This window comes from Caretta caretta, chromosome 13, assembly GCF_965140235.1.
Source record: "Caretta caretta isolate rCarCar2 chromosome 13, rCarCar1.hap1, whole genome shotgun sequence".
Taxonomy (NCBI): Eukaryota; Metazoa; Chordata; order Testudines; family Cheloniidae; genus Caretta; species Caretta caretta.
Window position 1 is genome coordinate 37,769,183 of NC_134218.1, and position 20,413 is coordinate 37,789,595.

General features: G+C 50.6%; 3 protein-coding genes and 1 pseudogene across 3 annotated transcripts; 3 read left to right on the forward strand and 1 right to left on the reverse strand.

The window, feature by feature from the left end:
- Positions 1-1,105: 1,105 nt before the first annotated feature.
- On the forward strand, positions 1,106-2,104 carry LOC125622553 (olfactory receptor 10D3-like). The gene has a single exon (XM_048820630.2). It carries the CDS (start codon positions 1,106-1,108, stop codon positions 2,036-2,038), a length of 933 nt encoding a protein of 310 aa, XP_048676587.2. The 3' UTR covers positions 2,039-2,104.
- A 5,233-nt stretch (positions 2,105-7,337) lies between these two features.
- On the reverse strand, positions 7,338-8,268 carry LOC125622554 (olfactory receptor 10G6-like; annotated as a pseudogene).
- A 6,746-nt stretch (positions 8,269-15,014) lies between these two features.
- On the forward strand, positions 15,015-15,950 carry LOC125622556 (olfactory receptor 10G6-like). Its single transcript, XM_048820632.2, has one exon. It carries the CDS (start codon positions 15,018-15,020, stop codon positions 15,948-15,950), a length of 933 nt encoding a protein of 310 aa, XP_048676589.2. The 5' UTR covers positions 15,015-15,017.
- Positions 15,951-18,274: 2,324 nt separating this feature from the next.
- LOC142068898 (olfactory receptor 10S1-like) lies at positions 18,275-19,219 on the forward strand. The gene has a single exon (XM_075119022.1). The coding sequence runs from the start codon at positions 18,275-18,277 to the stop codon at positions 19,217-19,219; it is 945 nt and encodes a 314-aa protein (XP_074975123.1).
- The last annotated feature ends 1,194 nt before the right edge of the window (positions 19,220-20,413 follow it).

Consider the following 20,413-nt stretch of genomic DNA (forward strand, 5'->3'; position numbering starts at 1 on the left):
CCTGTCAGTCTCTGCCTTGCGCCGAGAAAGGTGTCAGACAAATATTTTCTATAGAGAGAAGTTGATCCAGCCGCCCATCCATCCTTCCCTGTGCAGTACCTGCCTGCCTGTCTCTGTATCATTTATCTTCCTCTCTCCATCTGTCAGACCTGAACCCACCAGTATCTCCACTTCCTGTGCCTCTCCTGCCTGGGAAACTCCCTGGCAAAATGCAGACAGACACTTCGCCATTGTCCTTCAAATCTCACCTTAAAAAGCCCCCTGTCACATCCGCAGAGTCCAGCCTGCTGTTCACAGCAGAGTGATGACAAGCTGTGTCTAGGGGCCCTGGAACAATGGGGAGTGAGGATGCTGAGGGCCATTCAACCAAACTGTGAACCCTGCATATGATGGAAACTATGTCAAGCCCCAATTCCACCACCTCTGGCTGTGGCTCTTCCCCTTCTCCTTCTTTCCTTTTCCTTCTCTCTCTAACCCCCATAAATACCCCCAAACAACTCACAGCACGAACAAAGCTGAGGTCATTCATCACCACATTCATTGGTTTGTATGTTCCATCTGCCCCCTCTTTCTTAACACAAACCCGTCGCAGCTCATGCATTTATAACAACAAAAAGCCGACCAAAACACAGCGCTGCACTGCACACACGGCCATTCCTCTGCAGAGAGAAAGAGAGAGAGAGAGAACAAACCACTAGTGAGAAATGTGAGCCACAAATGGAAGGCTCTGAGGTACTGTGGTGAGAATGGGGGGTAAGGGCCTAGATAGAAAAGAACTGAAGAAATTGGAGTAAGTAGGGAGAGAAGAGAAGAGAAGAATAGAATAGAATAGAATAGAATAGAATAGAATAGACGTCCCCTTTGTCTGTTCTTCTCTGGATGGTAAGAACAAGCAGATATTTTCTCTCTCTATGATCAGCGCCAGCCCAGTGACGACGTGATCCCAACTGGCAACCCAGTGACAGAAATATACACCACTCCGAATGACAGTGAGTAACGGGGGCAGTGGAAGGAAGGGTGACCATTGCAGCTATAGGACATAGGTCTTTTTGTTTCAGTAACTCACTGTCATTATTTCTCTCCCCTACCCAGGAATAAATCTCACATGGGGCTGGTCAACCACACTGTGGTGACTCATTTCATCCTCTTAGGGATCCCCAATGCCGATGGCCTCCAGACCATCCTCTTCATCATATTCTTAGCCTTCTACCTCTGTACGCTACTGGGCAACCTGACCATCTTCTCAGCCATCCTCGCTGACCCCCGCTTGCACACCCCCATGTATTTCTTCCTCTGCAATCTCTCCTTGCTAGACATTGGAATCTCTTCCATCATCATCCCTAAATATCTGACCATCCTCTGGGGTCAGAGCAGAGTCATCTCGCTGGGCGGGTGCATGTCCCAGGTCTTCTTTGGGCACTTCCTGGGCAGCACCGAGTGCCTGCTCTACACTGTCATGGCCTATGACAGGTATGTGGCCATCTGCCACCCGCTGCGGTACCTGCTCATCATGAACCGGAGGGTGTGTGCCCTCCTGGCCGCCGGCACCTGGATCACTAGCTCCTTCCACGCCACCATCCTTACCAGCCTGACCTTCACGCTGCCCTACTGTGGGTCCAATGTGGTGGACTATTTCTTCTGTGACATCTTCCCGGTGGTCAAGCTGGCCTGTGCAGACACGTACATCATCGAGACCGTGACCTTGACAGACATTGGTCTGGTGCCCATGACTTGCTTCCTCCTCATCCTCGCATCCTACATCAGGATCATCTACTCCGTCTTGAATATGAACTCAGCCGAAGGGTGGCGCAAAGCGGCCTCCACTTGCGCCTCGCATCTGGTAGTGGTGACACTGTTCTTTAGTCCCTGTGCCCTGATCTACACTCAGCCCCAGCGGAGCAAAGTGCTGATGACTGCTGTGCAGATCTTCGGCAACGCGGTCACGCCCATGCTGAACCCAGCCATCTACACGCTGAGGAACAAGGAGATGAAAGCAGCTCTGAAAAAACTGAGAGGGGGTCTAATGCCTGCACATTGATGTGCAGCAGCTGCAGGAATTGCACGTGAGTCTGCATGGAAATACATCTACAAATACATCTGCATGCTTGTGTCGTGGCTTCTGTGAGCCCCGGTGTGTCTCCCCATCCCCACACAGCCCCTTCTATCTATCTGGAGTTCTACAAATCGCAGAAACGCTCCTGAAAATCCCTTCCTCTCGTTTAACATACGGTCAGGCTGACATTTTCAAAGCTGCCTAAGGGCCCATCATACTCAGTCTACATCAAAATTAAAAGTAATTGGAGTGCCAAATTTTGTAGAAGACTCTGAAAATCTCATCTTTATTACACAGATCTGCAGAAGCAAGTGCAGCATCTTCTGCAAACCAAAGGGGAAGGAAAAAAATTCCCTTCATCTTCTGGCATGAACCACAGCTCACCAAGCACCTGCCCTAGGTAGCTGCCTAAAATTCCTGGGAGAACCACTGGATTTTTCACCACGCCCTAAAGATCAACTTATTTGTGGTACAATTTGCAAAAACCACCTAAGTGATTTAGGAACCTAACTCTCACTTTCAAAATTGATGGAGGCATTTAGGAGTCTTATTCTCCCTGAAAGGCTGTGGGAAGTACGTGTCTGAGGACCAGATTTTCAAAGGCATTTTTTAGACACCTAATAAGGTTTCTAAGAGCACCTTGAGTGAGTCCGGCACCAGACTCCCAGTTACTTTCCATAGGAGTTAAACACTTAGCCTATTTAGAAGCTCTTTGTGCCTAGTGGAATTTATTTAACCCCTTCATAAATCTACACCTTATGGCAGATTTTTAAAGATAATTAGGCACCTAGTGGGATTTTCAAAAGATTTTCTAATAGAAATCAATGAGAGTTAGATGTCCAGTGCCAGATTTTTAAAGGTGTGACAGATACGGGAATTTCCTGAATAAACCTTATTGAATTAAGTTTAATCCCTTTGGGGTCTGTTGTATTACAAATACAATTGTGCATGCGTTATTGTGGACTGAATGTAACTTTTCTAGGAGACTGATGAATGAAATCTTGGGGAAATGTGAGAAACTTCAAAGAACTGTTTGGGACAGTACATGTGAAGGGGGTCACGGAGTACTTTGCAGGTCTTTCAAAGCTATGCCGCGTGGAGAAAAAAAACATTCTCTATGGATTACCTGCCCCTGGAAACTCCAGATCAAAGACCCCCATCCCGCATAAAGAATGAACTAAACTTGTCATGCTGGAGCTAGTTCTGAGCTGAGGCTGTTATGAGCTGGTGACCACGGAAGAGAGCTGGTTGTGCGGTTTGAAGGACTAATCCCCTGACAGAGCCCATGTTGGAGTTGGGGTGATCTCTGCTAAGCTTATTACTGTGCATGCAGGTTCTTTTATGTTTTTTCTCTGTATTGCTTTTACCTTAAGAATAAAATACGCTTGCTTAGGAAGAACTGTATGGTAACTTATAACTGAGGCCATTACGCCGTGCACCACCCAGAGGGAAGAAGCAATGCAGGGCTGCTTAGGTAGGCTGGTTTTTGAGGGAATAACATGGTGAAGGGAACTGTTAAGCCTGGGAAAGCCCCAGTCAGGAGGGAGAGAGACATGGGTCTCCACCCAAGGAAGCCTACAGGTAGGGAGCTGGAAGCCTGAGGGAGATGCCCCTGCTGGACCACTATGGAGAAATACCAGTGCAGTTGCTTTGAACTGTGACAAGAATCTGGACCTAAACACCAAGGCCCATTTGAAAATCCCACTAGTTGCCTATCTGCACCTGTAGGTGGCGATATACCTTTGAAAATCTGGCCAATGTCCCCATGGAATTTCAGTGAGAACTGGGCACCTGAATGGCTTTTGAAAATGGGACCTACTCTCCTCAGTTAATTAGGTGTTTTTTTTTAAATTCATCCTCTGCTTAGATAGAACTAGAAAGATAAGTAAAAAAAGGAATAAAAATGCTAATAGAAGATTTAACAAATGTGAGGACTCTACACTCATCACACACAATGTGTTTTGGGTTTGTGCTGCTTATGTATTGTGTCTTCTGCATGTGGTTGTGCTTGAAGTTTGAGTAATATGCGGTGGGAATAAACCTAACCTGGGAATAATTTTTTTTTCTTGTTTCCTGCCCTCAGCTGTTGTTTGATTGGAACTTGTCTCTAAGTTTTCTGTGCTTTTTCTATGCGTTCCAATGAAAAATAAATCTAGAAACCGGTGTCTGGAGAGGACTGGGCCATTTACGAGACCGGCAGAGAACAAGTGAAATTTAAGAGAACAGTAAAAATATGAAATGAAAAAGGAATTTCCAAAGGAAGACAAAAGTCTATGGCAGTTAGACACTTAGCCCCTGGGAGGTGTCTTTGAAATTTCCAACCTAAAGTAAAAGTGTGATAGGAAGTTCACCAGAGTGCGCAGATGGTCTGCTCACTGGTTACATACCACTTAAGCCCTAAACCGTTTTTTATATTTGTACACTTAGCCTCACAAACTCATGGCCACAAGATATTGAGGCCAAGAGCTTTTTAAATTTCAAAAAAGGATCAGACAAGTGTACAGATGATGAGAACCTCTTGAGTTATATAAAAGCCAACCACTGTCATCATTATTAAGGACTAGTAATAAATGATCCGTTGAAGCTCTTCTTTGGTGGAAAATTGGGTTTTCAACAGACCTGCACAGGGGAAATCATCACCCATCATGGGAACGTGAACCTCTACGACTGAGAAATTGATTACGTCGACACACAATGAACTGAGCACCAAGGAAAGTAATTCTACTGGGCCAGAAAGTTATAGAAATCTCACTACATATAGATATGGCCATATGACCAGCCCCTTACTGGTATAAACTGACATGTTCCCACTGACTTCAATTCACACAAACTGGAAATCTGAACCATTGATTCCAATGGAACTAAGACAGGTTCACACCAGCTGGGGATCTGCCTTCACTGTGGCAGGCACTGTGCAGAGTCAGTCCTTGTCCTAAAGTGCCTGGGATCTAAACAGCCTAAAGGGAGTGGCACTAGTCCCATTTTACAGATGGGAAACCAAGGCATGCACAGTGCAAGGGACATAGGTTGTTTGGAGTCCCACTGGCACCGACTTTCAAAAGTGCCGGGGGGTGCTCAACCCCCGGCTCTGCCACAGGCCCCGCCCCCACTCCACCAAGGCCCTACCCCCACCCTGCCTCTTCTTCCCTGCCCCACCCTCACCCTGCCTCTTTCTGCCCCATTTCACTCCCCTCCCCTGAGCGTGCCACGTCCTTGCTCTTCCCCCCGCCCCCAGAGCCTCCCGAATGCTGCGAAACAGCTGATTGCAGCAGCCAGGAGGCACAGGGAGGGAGGGAGAGGCACTGATCAGCGGGGCCCGGCAGCAGGTGGGGGGTGGGGGCAACTGACACAGGAGCTGCTGATGGATGCTCATTATCCACCAAAGAACTTTGGCCCAGATCCTCCCATTGGTTTCAATGGTCTGGAGTTTTATTATTGCTATTTTCCAGATACAACCGAAATAAGTAAAAGAATAAAACCCTAAGGAAGATAACACAGCTTCAGCAATAGTTAAAATGGTCAGACTGTCACTTCTCTTCAAGTCATATGTTGTATGAGATACTTTATCCTAAGGGGTTCACACATGTTGTAGGAGACCACTTGCAAATTGGTTAGTCTCTAAGGTGCCACAAGGCCTCCTTTTCTTTTTACTGATACAGACTAACACGGCTGCTACTCTGAAACCTGTCACTTGCAATGAAGCCGTCACTTTTAACATCTCTGCAGGCAAAGGACAAAGGAAGTTTAGTAGGCACCACATTATGTTACAAAATTGTTGTAATGAGCAATAAAACCAGGGTCTCCGGTTGTTGGGATTTAATCCGATGAAGTGAGCTGTAGGTCACGAAAGCTCATGCTCAAATAAATTGGTTAGTCTCTAAGGTGCCACAAGTCCTCCTTTTCTTTTTGCGAATACAGACTAACACGGCTGTTACTCTGAAACCTTCCAAAGCCTGTTCCACTTGGCTGATCCAGCTCTGGGAGAGCACTTCATCCAGTTCCCTGGGGAAACTCACTTCTACTCCACATCTCATCACTCAGGTCCCTTTATTCAGAATACAGCAAAGTGACGCTGAGTTGATCTGACTCAGCTCACCCCACTGATGACATGTCTGAGCAACTCGCAAATCTGTCATGGATTTAGCCTCCCAACAACCCCAAGGGAAGCAGAAAAACAACATTAACTGGAGTGGGATTCCACATAGGCGCCGACTCCATGGGTGCTCTGGGGCTGGAGCACCTACGGGGAAAAACAGCTGATTGCAGCAGCCAGGAGGCACAGGGAGGGAGGGAGAGGTGAAGGGGAACAGCAGTGGGGAACAGCAGTGGGTGGGGGCAACTAATATAGGGGCTGCCGATGGATGTTCATTATCCACCAATTTTTCTCCAGCCCCAGAGCACCCATGGAGTCGGTGCCTCTGTAGAGTCCCACTCCAGTGCCTCACCACAGACCCTTCCTTCATTGGGAATCATTGCAGGTTATTTTTCATAACACCGACGTGCCTACAGGCCCCCGGCAAGGATCACATGTGTGCTGCACAGAGATAGAGGCCCTGAAGAGAGGACGTTCTAATCGGAGACAAGACAAATCAAGTGCATGTGGTATACCAGGGGTGGGGTAGGAGTGGGGTTTACAAAGATAAGACCAGGTGGTGACATATGCCGTCATGTTATTTTTATGAGCGGAAGAGCTTGGACAGTTCCGAGGGCTGGGCTGATGGGATGGATGGCCCAATGGTCTGATGTTGTTTGGCCGTTGCTGTGTTCCTAAAGCAAGTCCAACATCTTGGATTCTGCCCCAGGATCCCTTCTTACATGAGCTTGAAATGGCGTTTCTCTAGCTTCTGTGACTGGAGCCTCTCCTCCTCCTCCCAGTCTGTAATGACTTTGGTCTCACAACCCTCGGTGTTAGGCAGTAGGCAAATGACCCGCATGGGGAAACTGTTGCCAAGTGACTTGCCCAAGGTCATACAGGAGCCTGTGGCAGAGGTGTAAACAATGAACCCAGGAGTCCTGACTCCCAGCCCTCCCTGATCTTACCACCAGACACCACTCCTCTGCAAGAAACAGAAATACAACCCAAGAGTCTCAAGGGCAAATCTGGGTGTCTCTACCCATAAGAGAATTGGAACAAACTCCAGTAGACCCCAGGAACCTGGAGTTCAATCGGTAGAACCCACTTCCCTCTCAGAGCCAGTGAGAAAACCCAGGAGTCCTGATTCTAATCTCCAAATCCCTCTCTCCCTGTCCAGTTCTCAGAAAGCTCCTGCTGGACACAGGACAATCATGGCTCAGGCCCCAGCAGTTTGCTGTCCCCAAGACTCATCAGGGCATCCTTCATCTCCTTGTTCCTCGGAATGTAGATGAAGGGGTTCAGGAGCGGGGTAACCGTGGTGTGGAATACAGCCACCACCCTGTCCACAGTGTGCTGGGAACCTGGCCTCAGGTAGATGAAGACCACAGGCACATAGTAGGTCACCACCATGGTGACGTAAGCCTTGCAGGTGGAGAAGGCCCGGCGCCTGCCCTCGGCAGAGTGGATACTCAAGATGGCCAAGATAATGTAGACATAGGACATCAGGATTAGCAGGAAGCAGGTGAAGGTTTGGAAGCTGATGTCCACAAATGTCTCCAGCTCATTGAGTGCCATGTCCCCACAGGCCAGTTTCAGCACAGCCAGGACATGACAGAAGATGTATCCCACTCGGTTCCCCTGGCCATAGGGCAGCTGGAAGGTGAGTGCGGTCTCTATCAGCGAGTGCAGGGAACCCCCTAGCCAGGTCCCCGCTGCCGGGCACGGGCAGCCTCTGAGGTTCACAATGACGCTGTAGTGCAGTGGCTTACAGATGGCCAGGAAGCGGTCGTAGGCCATGACCGTATAGAGGAAGTACTTGGTGCAGCCAAGGAAGTGGAAGAACGGGCCACGCAGCCCTGGAAGGATATGGTCCTGCTGCCTGGCAGGAAGCCGGGCACCACCTTGGGCACCACCAGTGAGGAGACCATCATGTCCAGGAAGGACAAGTGGCACAGGAACCAGTACATGGGCTTGTACAGCCAGGGCTCCCGGGCCACTGCGAGCAGGACAAGCAGGTTCCCACACAGCGTCAACAGGTAGAGGAGAGGAAAAAGGGGAACAAGAGAACCCGCAGCTCTGGGGGGTACGGGACCCCCACCAGGATGAAAGGTCTCAGCTGGGATCTGTTCCCACACTCCATTCACTCGGTCTGTGTCCCTGCCAGTGTACGCGGGGTGTTAATGATTAACCAAGGAGGAACAATGGGTGATCTTTGCAGGGGTGTTTGAGCTAAAACTCTCTGCTATGCAGAACCCAGTTTGAACCCCTGTTCACCAATCTAGGGGACCCCAATCCCTTCCCATCTCTGGGGATAGAATCCAAGTGTTCTGACATCTAGCCTGCCCTGCTCTAATCCACTAGATCGCACTCCCCATTCCTACACGGGCCGAATCCCAGCCCCCACTGAACCCCATTTGCCTCCCCGAGCCAGCTTTGAACCCAGGTAAAGTAACCAGATGTCCCAATTTTATAGGGAGAGTCCCGATATTTGAGGCTTTTTCTTATATAGGCTCCTACTACCCCTCACCTCCGTCTCCATTTTTCACACTTGCTATCTGGTCAGCCTAAACCCAGGAGTCCTGGCTCCCAGCTCCCCTGCTTCAGCCCACTAGGCCCTGCTCTTCTCCCACACCCAGGAACAGAACCCCAGAGTTAAACAGAGACACATTCAAATTACAAACAAAGTTCACATTGATACGTGTGAGGGTGATAAGCCGTCGGAATGGACTCTAAAGGGAAGTAAGGCACGCTCTGACTTTTGCGATCTTCGAGTCAAGATGGCCTTTGTTGAAATAGGCGTTAGTGAGGCATGAGTTATTGGACTTGACATTCTGTGGTATCCAGGAGGTCAGATTACATGCTGCTGCTGGTCTCCTCCAGCATTAATCTATCAGTCTATGAATCCGCACATCCGGCTGTGGTGCCTGGCTATGCATCCAAGCTGGGCTGCTATGGCCAGCATGCTAAGCCATTCTCACCTGCTCCATGCCATGCCCTGAGATCTCCCTTGGCCTTCACCCCTCTATATCTCCCACACCCAACCCTTCACACAGAATGTAGCCTTGTCCTCCACGTGAAGCCAACCTCAGCCTGGAAGGGCTTAAGGGGAAACTTGCTTGTGGAGATTAGCCCAGAGTTGCCCACTTCAGGGTCCTTGCCCCTGCCTCTGACACAGCTGGTACCAGGCACTGTGGGACACCTGGTTGGCATGAGGCACTGTGGGATGCCAATCCTAACAGGTAGTTGCTCTATTTCTATTCCTTTCTCTGCTCTGTTTAGTTTCTTCTTCAGCTTGGACATGTCCTTTCTCTCTGCAGCTTCTTATAACCTTGCACCTTCTCTGTTCTCTCTCCACTTTCCCCCCGGTGTATTTCACTCCCCTGGTCACACAGAGCTAGGTCAGTGTTAAACATGTTGACATTGGCTGTGTTTTAAAGCACATAATGATGCCCTCCCATTGGCAAACTCCAATGGCCCTTATTAGAATCGTTGTTTGGGGCAAAGTGAAAGAGCTAGCTCGTGTATTTCATCAGAGAGGAAAGTCTGTGGCCATGCTAGAACGGGTGGCTCGTGCAGGTTGCATCTGGTGATCACTATGGGCATTATACCAAAGGTCCTGTGTTTCTTTAATGTAATGCAGCAATTCTCACAGAAAACTGCTCTCCCTGATATTCCAGGCCTGGCCTCCCGCTCTGAGCCAGTCCTGAACCCAGGGCTCTGTGAGACGGTGCTGTATTGCAGAGAGTGGAGTGGGTTACCCATTAGGATGTGCGCTCTGCTTGGAGTCAGTGCCGAGCCCAGTGTCCCAGCAAGCTCCTAGGGGGGCATTGTATTGCTGGAAGGACAGTGTGGGGCTCAGTAGATGGCCCTGTCCTCTCTGAGTCATTGCTGACCCCCATGTCCCAGCATGGCAGCAAGGGGCGCTCTGCTGCAGAGAGTGGTCTTGTGGGGCTCAGCAGGGAGTGTTTGGAAATCTCATGGCACTTTTTGGTCAAAGCAGATATTTTACCCTTCACTTTCTGGCTAAATGCTAACTTTGTTAATTCCATTCCAGTTACAGAGGCAGCTCTAATGTAGAGCAGGTCGTACCCCCAGCTGGAGTAACTCGTCAAGGCACCATGGGAGTTATTGCCCCTCTGTCTTCTTACACTGAGAAAATTCACTTCGACTCTTGGTTGTAACATGTAGTCCCCTCGGTGCATGGCTCTCGGACTATACGAGAGCAGGTCTGCTTTCAAAGCAGGCCTGGGCAGCAGATGATTTTCCCATTCCATGGAAGTTTTTGGCATTTTTAAATTGTTCCTGTTATAAATCGGGATGAAAAGTCAAAAAGTTTGTGAGTTAAAAATCTGAAAAAAATCAGTTTGGGTGAATAAAAAAAAATTGTTTTTAGATAATTTCACAATGTTTTATTTCTATGTTAACCTTTTTTCCCATTTAAACATTTTTAGTGTATATTTACTGCAATTTCAAAATGAAGTTAAAACCCCCAAACTTTCTGGTTTGACAGGAGGTTTTGACTATCGTTGAAACTTTTCTAGCCAAAAATATTTTGAGTTGGGTGTTCCACTGAATGCAAAACTGCTTCGCGAGCAGTTTTCATTTTGCTGAATTGGCATTTTCCAATAAAAAGGTTAAGAACATTTCCCCAGAAAATTTCCATCCAGATCTCCTATTTCAAAGGTCCTTCTTCCTGGCATCTGGCTGAGCTAAGGCCACCTAGGGCTGGAGTCTGGAGACTTTGAGGGCATGCATCTCGCCGGTTCCTCTATGACCCTCCCTCTCCATCCCCCAATTCACTTACACCAGGGAATCTATCCTCACGGCTATGAGGTAGGGAAGGGTTATTGTCCCCATTTCACAGGCTGAGCACCAGAGACATTAAGTTTGACTTGGACTCCTGGGATTGGGGCCACCCACCTCCTAGAAGCTAGGTGTGGTACTGCAATCTTTTTTCCGCTCATGACCTCTCCTCCCTCGCACTCCCAGCTGGCCAACCCCCTTGCCAGGTCTTCAGTGGTTCAGCCCTCCGGCCAAGTCACACAGTGAAAAAACAGACCTGCTCCAGAGTAGCAAAGAGTCCATCAAACCGTCTGCCTTCACCCGGGGCTTCAGCCCGGTTGCTGGGCCTTTTAAATCCCACCCTTGGCTCCGGCTTCTAAAAGAGACTTGTCCCCATGTTGGGGCTTAGGCCCCTTTGCCAGTGGCCAGTGGAGGAACCCACCACGCCGGGTTCCAGCCCAGGGACCCTGTTCCCAGCCTCCATGTGCTGCTCCCTTTAATTAGCTGCTGCTGCTGCTTCCCAGGGCCCCTTCCCACCTCCTCCCTTCCCCTCCACTTGTTACCTTCGTGTTATAGTTCTCAGGTCTTCTCACTCGCAGAGCCAGCAAATGCAACCAGAGCAGAGCTGCCATCCTCGATCCTCTGGTCCCAGCTGGGAACTGACCCACCAAGGCCCTGCCGCTCCTTTTATCTGAGCCCATGGACTGAGATTGGCTGCTTCTGTGCAGCTTTTCTAGGCAGGAATTGAGGACCCAGCAGGAGGCCATGAAGACTTGGTACATCCTGGCATGGTTCATGACTCCCTTAGGCCCCTTTGAAGTGCCCAGTGATCAGCCACAGAGCCTACAGCCAAACCGGGAAGTGAGTCCTGGTCTCCTGAGTCACAGCTAGCCCACAGTAAACCATTTACACAGGGTAACAGTGAGTTTGACTGGTCCTACAAAGACCAGGAGTGACGCTGTGTGTCCTTGAGCACCATCTACCTGCACTTTGTCTGATAACACACGATCGACATGCAGCGAGACAAGGCAGGGGAGGGAATATCTTTTGTTGGACCAACTTCTGTTGGTGAAAAAAAGAGACACGCTGTCTAGCTACCCAGAGCTCATCTCCAGGTCTGGGAGAGGTATGCAGCTACAACAATGCAAACATCCACATACAGACAGAGATGGTCCATTTACAGAGCACTCTTGTAACACAACCAGCCGTTTTGTCTCCCCCATGAGTATTTGTTGGGGATTGGTCCTGCTTTGAGCAGGGGGTTGGACTAGATATCCTCCTGAGGTCCCTTCCAACCCTGATATTCTATGATTCTATGAGCATCTTTGGCAGGCGCAAATGTCGCTGTCCATTTGTAAAAAACCATATGCACCACTTCCCCCCATCCACAAGGCTTGTTACCCTGTCAAAGAAAGCTATCAGGTTGGTTTGACATGATTTGTTCTTGACAAATCCATGCTATTGCTTATCACCTTATTATCTTCTAGACATTTGCAAATTGATTCCTTAATTATTTCCTCCATTATCTTTCCTGATACAGAAGATAAGCTGACTGGTCTGTAAATTTCCTGGGCTGCTCATAAAAGCTTTATCAGCGGTGGTTGCTGGCTTCCTTCTTGCTGGATACAAGCGGGGAGGAGTGGCCATTTTGGAAAAGGGCAGTCATCTGAGAGAAGCTGTTGTTTCACTTCCCTTGAGAGCTAAGGGGAGTGAGGCCATTTTGAAAGATGGAAATTCTTTGTGAGTGCTTCAAAAGGAGAAGATTTTATATGCTGGCAGATAAAATGCCAGTTATGAAAAATAGTCAAAATTAACATTTTTATATATATATACAGAGAGAGAGAGAGAGGGAACTCAGAGGGAAGGAAGTGGAAACCTAGATTGTGGGGGGACAGGGACAAGAGGGAAAGGAAACACTGTACGTGCGTAGACAGAAAAAAGAGGACTGCAAGAAGGAGCGGAACTGGTGTGTGTGTGGAGAGGAATGTGGGATGCTGGAGGGAAGGAACTGGTGTGTGTGTGTGAACACGGGGTGCAGGAGGGAGGGGAAACTGATTTATGTGTGTGCAAGGGAATGTGGGGTGCAGGAGGGGGGTGGAACAGGTGTGTATTTGCGTAGGAGAATGTGGAGTATAGCAGGGAAGGGGATATTGGTGGGGTGTGTATGTGAGAGGATCCCTGCTATACTGAGCCCCTGCCCCACTCCCTGAAGCACAGCTCCCCATAGCAATGCACCAGGGCATTGGGTTCAGCACTGACTGCTAGTGGACAGCTCCCTCTACTGAGCACCCTGCCCCACTTCCCTGAAGAACAGCACACCCTAGCATCATATTGGAGTATTGCAGTCAGCGCTGATTCAGAGAGGAGAGCACCCCCCAACAGACTCACCACCCTGGTTCCTGCAACACAGCACCCCCTAATGCCACCTTGGGTTCAGAATGGACCTGGAGGGGAGAGCAACCCCTGCTGACCCCCCTCATCCCATTGCATGAAACAAAGCGCCCCCTAGTGCCATTCTGGAGCATGGTGGTCAGCACTGACTGGAGGGGACAGCACCCCCTGCTGAGCCTGTACCTCACACCCTGAAGTCCCACACGGGGCCATTCTTTTAAGATCCATGGTCTCCTTTAACAGCTAAGTCAATGCTCTGTCGCCTTCATTTTTGCCCCAAACACCATTTCTAATGATGACCATTGGGGTTTGCCAATGGGTGACGTCATTACTTGCTTGAAAATACAGCAAATGTCGACAGTTTAATATGAGTGGCACGGGGGGGAGAGAAATACACGAGGGGGAAGAGGCGAGAGCACAGAGACAAATGCAGGAGGGAAGCCAGGTTAAAAGAAGCTGCAGAGAGAAAGGATACACCAGAGCTGAGGGCAAAATTAAACAGAGTGGAGCAACGATGCATAGAAACAGAGAAACTGCCAGAGACGATCAGCACCGGGACCCACCTAGCTCAGTCTCCCACCATGAAAGGCAAGTTCACAAACTCTGCAGCCAGCAACTCTGGGATGATCTCCCACAGGGGACATTTACCGCCAGTCCCTGTCTGTTTGAGCTGGCATCACACTGGAGCCAAAGCCACCTCCTGTGTGAAATGTTTGACTGGGGGGATTTAAGGGAGATCTCAGAGCATGGAAGAGAGCAAATGGGAGTTGCTTGAAGACCAAGCCACGCACCCCAGCTGCAACACACTCCAGGTAACTGTATCCAGAGGGGCAGCTGCAGGACGGGTCTGTCACCTGTTTCAGTCTATCTCTGCTGCTCTTCCTCACTACAGGGCCAGGTTCCTAGATGGTGAAAATTCCCATTTCACCCAATGGCAAGTGACTCCTTCATGCCACAGAACAGCCACTCGCTCCTTGATGGTGGCCTGAACTGGCAACACCAGGGGAAGGGCAAAAACCTCTGCAGGGGACAGTTCCAGTATTGACTTTCCAGAGCGTTTTTTTTCCCTATCCCAGGTCACTTAGAAGTTGAGTTTGACCCCAAAGTGGGAAGTTTTATCCCCTTCTGATCTGTGGAGCACCCCGGTTGAAATCCACACCTACGCAGTGAGGCCAGCATGAGGACTAGACACCAAAGTCCTCAGATGGGGGCTTTAGAAGGACTTCCTGTGTGGGCTGCAGGGAGTTAGAAGATGAGGAGGGGACGCTAGGAGCAGGACTCCTGGGTTGTAGGATTGTAACCCCAGCCCTGGGAAGGAAATGGGGTTCAGTGGGTAAGATTGGGGGTGGGGTGGGGCTTCTGGATTATTTTCACAGCTCTGGGTGGTGAGTGAGAGGTAAGGGGTGAGGAGGGGATGTGAGTCAGGTCTCCTGGGTTATGTTTCCAGCTCTGGGGGGTAAGTGGAGTCCAGGGGGTTAGAGAAAGGGTATTTGGTTGCCAGGACTCCTGAGTTCAGGTCCCAGCTCTTGGAGTTGAGCAGGGTCAAGTGGGGTAGAGCAGAGGGGGAGAGGCTGGGAGTCAGGGCTTTTGGGCTCGATTCTTCTCCTGGCACAGGAGTGACTCTTGTCCCAAATGCCCCTGCAAAGATCATCCACTGCTTCTCTGCTCATTAATCATTAACACCAGGGTTCACCTTCAGGGACACAGGCTGAGTGAATGGAGTGTGTGAACCAATCCCAGCTGACTCATTTCATCCTGGTGGGGCTCCCATACCCCCCAGAGCTGCAGGTTCCCTTGTTCCTCTTCTTCCTCCTCATCTACCTGTTGACGCTGTGTGGGAACCTGCTCATCCTGCTGGCGGTGGCCTGGGAGCACCAGCTGCACAAGCCCATGTACTGGTTCCTCTGTCACTTGTCCTTCCTGGACATGACGGTCTCCTCAGTGGTGGTGCCCAAGGTGGTGGCCGGCTTCCTGCCGGGCGGCGGGGACATCTCCTTCCAGGGCTGTGTGGCCCAGCTCTTCTTCTTCTGCTTCCTTGGCTGCACCGAGTGCTTCCTCTACACGGTCACGGCCTATGACTTCTTCCTGGCCATTTACAAGCCACTGCACTACAGCGTCATTACGAACCACAAAGCCTGCCTGTGCCTGGCAGTAGTGACCTGGCTAGGAGGCTCCCTTCACTCCACCATACAGACTTCACTCAACTTCCAGCTGCCCTATGGCCAAGGGAATAGGGTGGGATACATCTTCTGTGATATCCCAACTGTTCCGAAGCTGGCCTGCAGGGACACGGCACTCAACGAACTGGTGACATTTGTGGATATTGGCTTCCTGGCCTTAACATGCTTCCTGCTGATCCTGACATCCTATGTCTACATCGTCTCGGCGATCCTGAGGATCCACTCAGCTGAGGGCAGGCGCCGGGCCTTCTCCACCTGCATGGCTTATGTCACCGTGGTGGTGACCTACCATGTGCCTGGGTTATTCATCTACCTGAGGCCAGGATCCTGGCACCCACTGGATGGTGTGGTGGCTGTATTCTACACCACGTTGACCCCACTCCTGAACCCCCTCATCGACACGCTGAGGAACAAGGAGATGAAGGATGCCCTGATGAAACTGGGGGGCAGGAAACTGCTGGGGCCCTGAGCTATGATTATCCTGCTTCTAGCAGGAGCTTCCTGAGAACTGACCAGGGAGAGAGGGACTTGGAGACAGAAATCAGGCCTCCCCTGTTCTGCCTCTGTTCTGTGGAGGAGCTGGGGTCAGTGGCTTGGAGTAGGAACAGCTGAAAGTCCATTGCTCATTCTCCTCAGTCCTCACACACACAGGTCTCTATACAACCCCCCAAGAACATGCGGTCCAGGCAGACGGGGACATAAAATGGAGGCTTCTGGAATTGTTGTAACATGCCATAGAGTCTATGGCCAGATGGGACCATCAGCACAGCCAGTCTGCCCATCTGTATCTCGCAGGCCACCAACCCCTCCCAGCATCCTCCCACTAAAGCCAACACATGAAATTAGACCAAGACATTACATCCACAGGCAGAAAACAGGAGTGACTGAGGTGCACCATTTCCTGGGGTGGAGGGTCCCTGCACTGGTGGGGGTTTGATTTAGTGAGACATATCCAGGTGGCCATGGCAGAGGAAGGCCAGAAAACCCCGCCATCACTGCCTGGGGGGAAATTCCTTCCCAGACCCACATAAGATGAATGTGGCAAGACCTATTTATCTAGGTTGCTCTCATCGGCCAGCTCTGCGGCTGCCCTGATTCAGAGGTGCTGCTATGACTCCAGCGATGCTGATGGGGGTCTGGCCACATTGACACCAATGGAGCTCTGGTGGATTTACACGAGCAGGGATTACCCACTGCTACTCTAGCAACGGGCTTCCCCCAACCTTAGCTGGGCTGCTGCCCCGCAGTCCCAACCCAGAGCCCCCTATAATCTGAGCCCTGGGATTCTCCCCACAGTGCCTGGCCTGTTTGAGCGTTGCCCTGCCGGGTTTTCACCACTAGATCATGCTCCATGCAGACTCATCCCAGTAAAGCTCTGGAAGCTGCCAGGGGCACGTTAAAAGGATCTCTGTGTAGCTAGCAGCCACGCAGCCCTGGGTAGCGAACGCCAGGCACTGAGCGAAGAATCCCGATGGGATGCCTGCTCTCCCCTGCTGACAGGGCCTGGGAACGGGACACCTGGGGCGAGGCTTCGCCTGGATTTGTGTCAGACAGTTAGCTCCCAGGAGCGTGGTGAGCAGTGTACCCAAGGGTGAAAATATCATTCAAATACTTGGCTGACTCAGGCACTTTGCCACAGCAGAGACAACGAAGCGGCTGTTCCTCATCCCGGTCCCGTGACAGTGGTGAGTGTGTCTGAGCCGGGGAACGGCTTTTCTTTAGGGACAGAGGGACTGCCAGACCAGGTTAACCCAAGGTCCATCCAGCCCAGGCTCTGATCTGATGCTCTGGTACCAGCTCTTTCATAGGACGCACGGTACAAGAAACCCTGCAGAGGGGAGCTAAGAGTTTATCTGCCTCTAGTGGGTCCTTTCTCCCTAACCTCTCCCAGTTTGGGATCACCTCATTCCCTGATCAGGAGAGGATACCCCCCTTCCTGCTTTGTACAACCCCCCTGATTTCATGCTGGATGTCATCTGTGCAGGCGCTCTGGACATTGACTTTCCTGCGTGGGCAAGTGTTGGAACTGGAACTGAAATCATGCAATAGATACACGGGCCAACAGGGTCAGCTTCCAGCATCGTTCAGTGGTTTGTGACACTCGGCATCTCTCCAGCACGCCCTTCCTGCATCCAGCAGGCTGATGATGGGTGACAAGAGGAGAACCAGGCTAGATGGATAATGTGCAAGAGAGAACAGTGGTGTGTATAGGGGTAGATAGAGAGATAGATAGGTAATCTATAGTGATTGGTCAGGAGGTGACAGACTGGTAATCAGGCTATTTGTCTACCTACATTAGCAGGACATTGTTCACAGATGAGGTGAGAGGAGACAAGATGAGAGGAAGGACGGTCCAGCAGTGAAGTCACGAGCCATGAATCTGAGAAACCTGAGTTTAAATCTCCTGCTCTGATGCGGGCTTCCTGTGTGTCTTTGAGCTGTTCTGTGCCTCAGCTCATAGGCTGTAAATCCAGGGATGCTAAACCCTGGGAGAGGTATTTTGAGGAAAAAATACATTTAAAAGTCTGAGGCTGTCACATGCAACAGTCACAGGGTCTAGATAGATACCGGAGGGGATGAATAATCGCTGTGCTTTGCCTTGCAATGAGGGGCCGGTGGGAGACTAGTGTGAAAGGACCTCTGAGTTACGGTGGCATGTTACTCCATTGAACTGAGTGTGGGAGAGAGAGAGAGAGACAGAGAGAGAGACAGACAGAGAGACACATACTGGGGTAACTTCTGCTCTGATTTGCACTGCTCTAGCTACTCTTGCTCTGCACAGGGGGGAAGCAGATGGAGCCAGGAAACCAAACGCCAGTGACGGAATTCATCCTGGAGGGTCTCCCAAACACCAGGGAGCTTCCCTCTCTCTTCTTCCTCCTCTTCCTCCTCCTCTACCTGCTCACCCTGCTGGGCAACACCCTCACCCTCCTGACTGTGCTCTGCGATCCTCGACTCCATGCCCTGCCCATGTACTGCTTCCTTGGCCACCTCTCCTTCCTCGACGCCTGCCTCTCCTCCGTCACCGTGCCCAAGATCCTGGCTGGCTTGGTGGGGCCCGGTGGCAGGGCCATCTCCTTCGGCGGCTGCGTGGCGCAGCTCTACGCCTTCCATTTCCTGTGCAGCACCGAGTGCTTCCTCTATACGGTAATGGCTTACGACCGCTTCCTGGCCATCTGCCACCCCCTGCGCTACAGCGTGGTGATGAGCAGAAAGACCTGCCTGTGGCTGGCAGCCGGCACTTGGCTCACCGGCTCAATCCATGCCATGATCCAGGCCTTCCTGACCTTTCGCCTGCCCTACTGTGGCCCCAATCACGTGGAATACTTCGTCTGCGACATCCCCGCCATGCTGAAGCTGGCCTGCGCCAACACAGCCATCAATCAAGTCGTCATTCTGGCCAACATTGGGGCTGTGGTGGCCGGCTGCTTCCTGCTCATCTGCGTTTCTTATACCTACATAGCCTCCGCCATCCTGAAGATCCGCACGGCCCAAGGGAGGCAGCGGGCATTCTCCACCTGCAGCGCCCATCTCACCCTGGTGCTGCTGTACTATGGGCCCCCAGTCTTCATATACCTGCATCCCTCTTCGAGTCAAGCATCCGACGGGGTAGTGGCTGTATTCTATACTGCAGTCACCCCTCTGCTGAACCCCTTTATATACACCCTGAGAAACAAGGAGATGAAAAAGGCCTTGAGGAAACTGATTTGTGGACAAACACTTTCTCTGCATGCATAAGATAGATCCAACTCCTGGGAGACTTGCAAAGAAGCCCAAGGACACAAGGTGCCCATCTCCCATGAGTGCAGGGTTCTCCTAGACCCTTATGGTAGGCCAGCCAAAATTTCTCTTCTATCTGGCCACTTTAGGAGGTTGTCATCTTCAATGCCATTCGCTCCCTGAGGCTAGCCAAAGCTCTCCAGTCAGCACCTAGATTATTGTTCACAGTCTGAGCTCAAAGGTGGTAGTTTTTCAAGGTGGAGGAGTCAATGAGGAGGTGTCTCTCTCCCAGTGTGGGGGCTCAGCTGAGTTTCCCTGTAACAACAGTGTAACCGGTGAGGATCTAATCGCCTGGTACCATCATCTCCGGGGCTGCCCCACCAGCTGTTTCCTCGGGCTATAACTCCTCAGAGAAAGCAGGCCAGTTCAAACCGTTCACTGACCCATCCAGCCAGTCCCCGCTGCTGTCTCATGGGCATGGAGATGGACTAGTTCAGCATTGAGCACTGTGCTGGGATTGACACAGCCGTGGAAACTAACCACCCCAACTCTCTGTTATTGCAGAATTAAGGGTGCCCAGTGCACGGCGAGTGGCTGCACTGAATTCTGCATTAATCAACTTTTTGGACAGTTAATGTTGTTTTTCTGCTTCCCTTGGGGTTGTTGGGAGGCTAAATCCATGACAGATTTGCGAGTTGCTCAGACATGTCATCAGTGGGGTGAGCTGAGTCGGATCAACTCAGCGTCACTTTGCTGTATTCTGAATAAAGGGACCTGAGTGATGAGATGTGGAGTAGAAGTGAGTTTCCCCAGGGAACTGGATGAAGTGCTCTCCCAGAGCTGGATCAGCCAAGTGGAACAGGCCTTGGAAGGAATCCCAACAACCAGAGATCCTGGTCTTATTGCTCATTACAACAATTTTGTAACATAATGTGGTGCCTACTAAACTTCCTTTGTCCTTTGCCTGCAGAGATGTTAAAAGTGACGGCTTCATTGCAAGTGACAGGTTTCAGAGTAGCAGCCGTGTTAGTCTGTATCAGCAAAAAGGAAAGGAGGACTTGTGGCACCTTAGAGACTAACCAATTTGTTAGTCTCTAAGGTGCCACAAGTCCTCCTTTTCTTTTTTCATTGCAGGTGGTCTCCTACAACATGTGTGAACCCCTTATGATCAAGTATCTCATACAACATATGACCTGAAGAGAAGTGACAGTC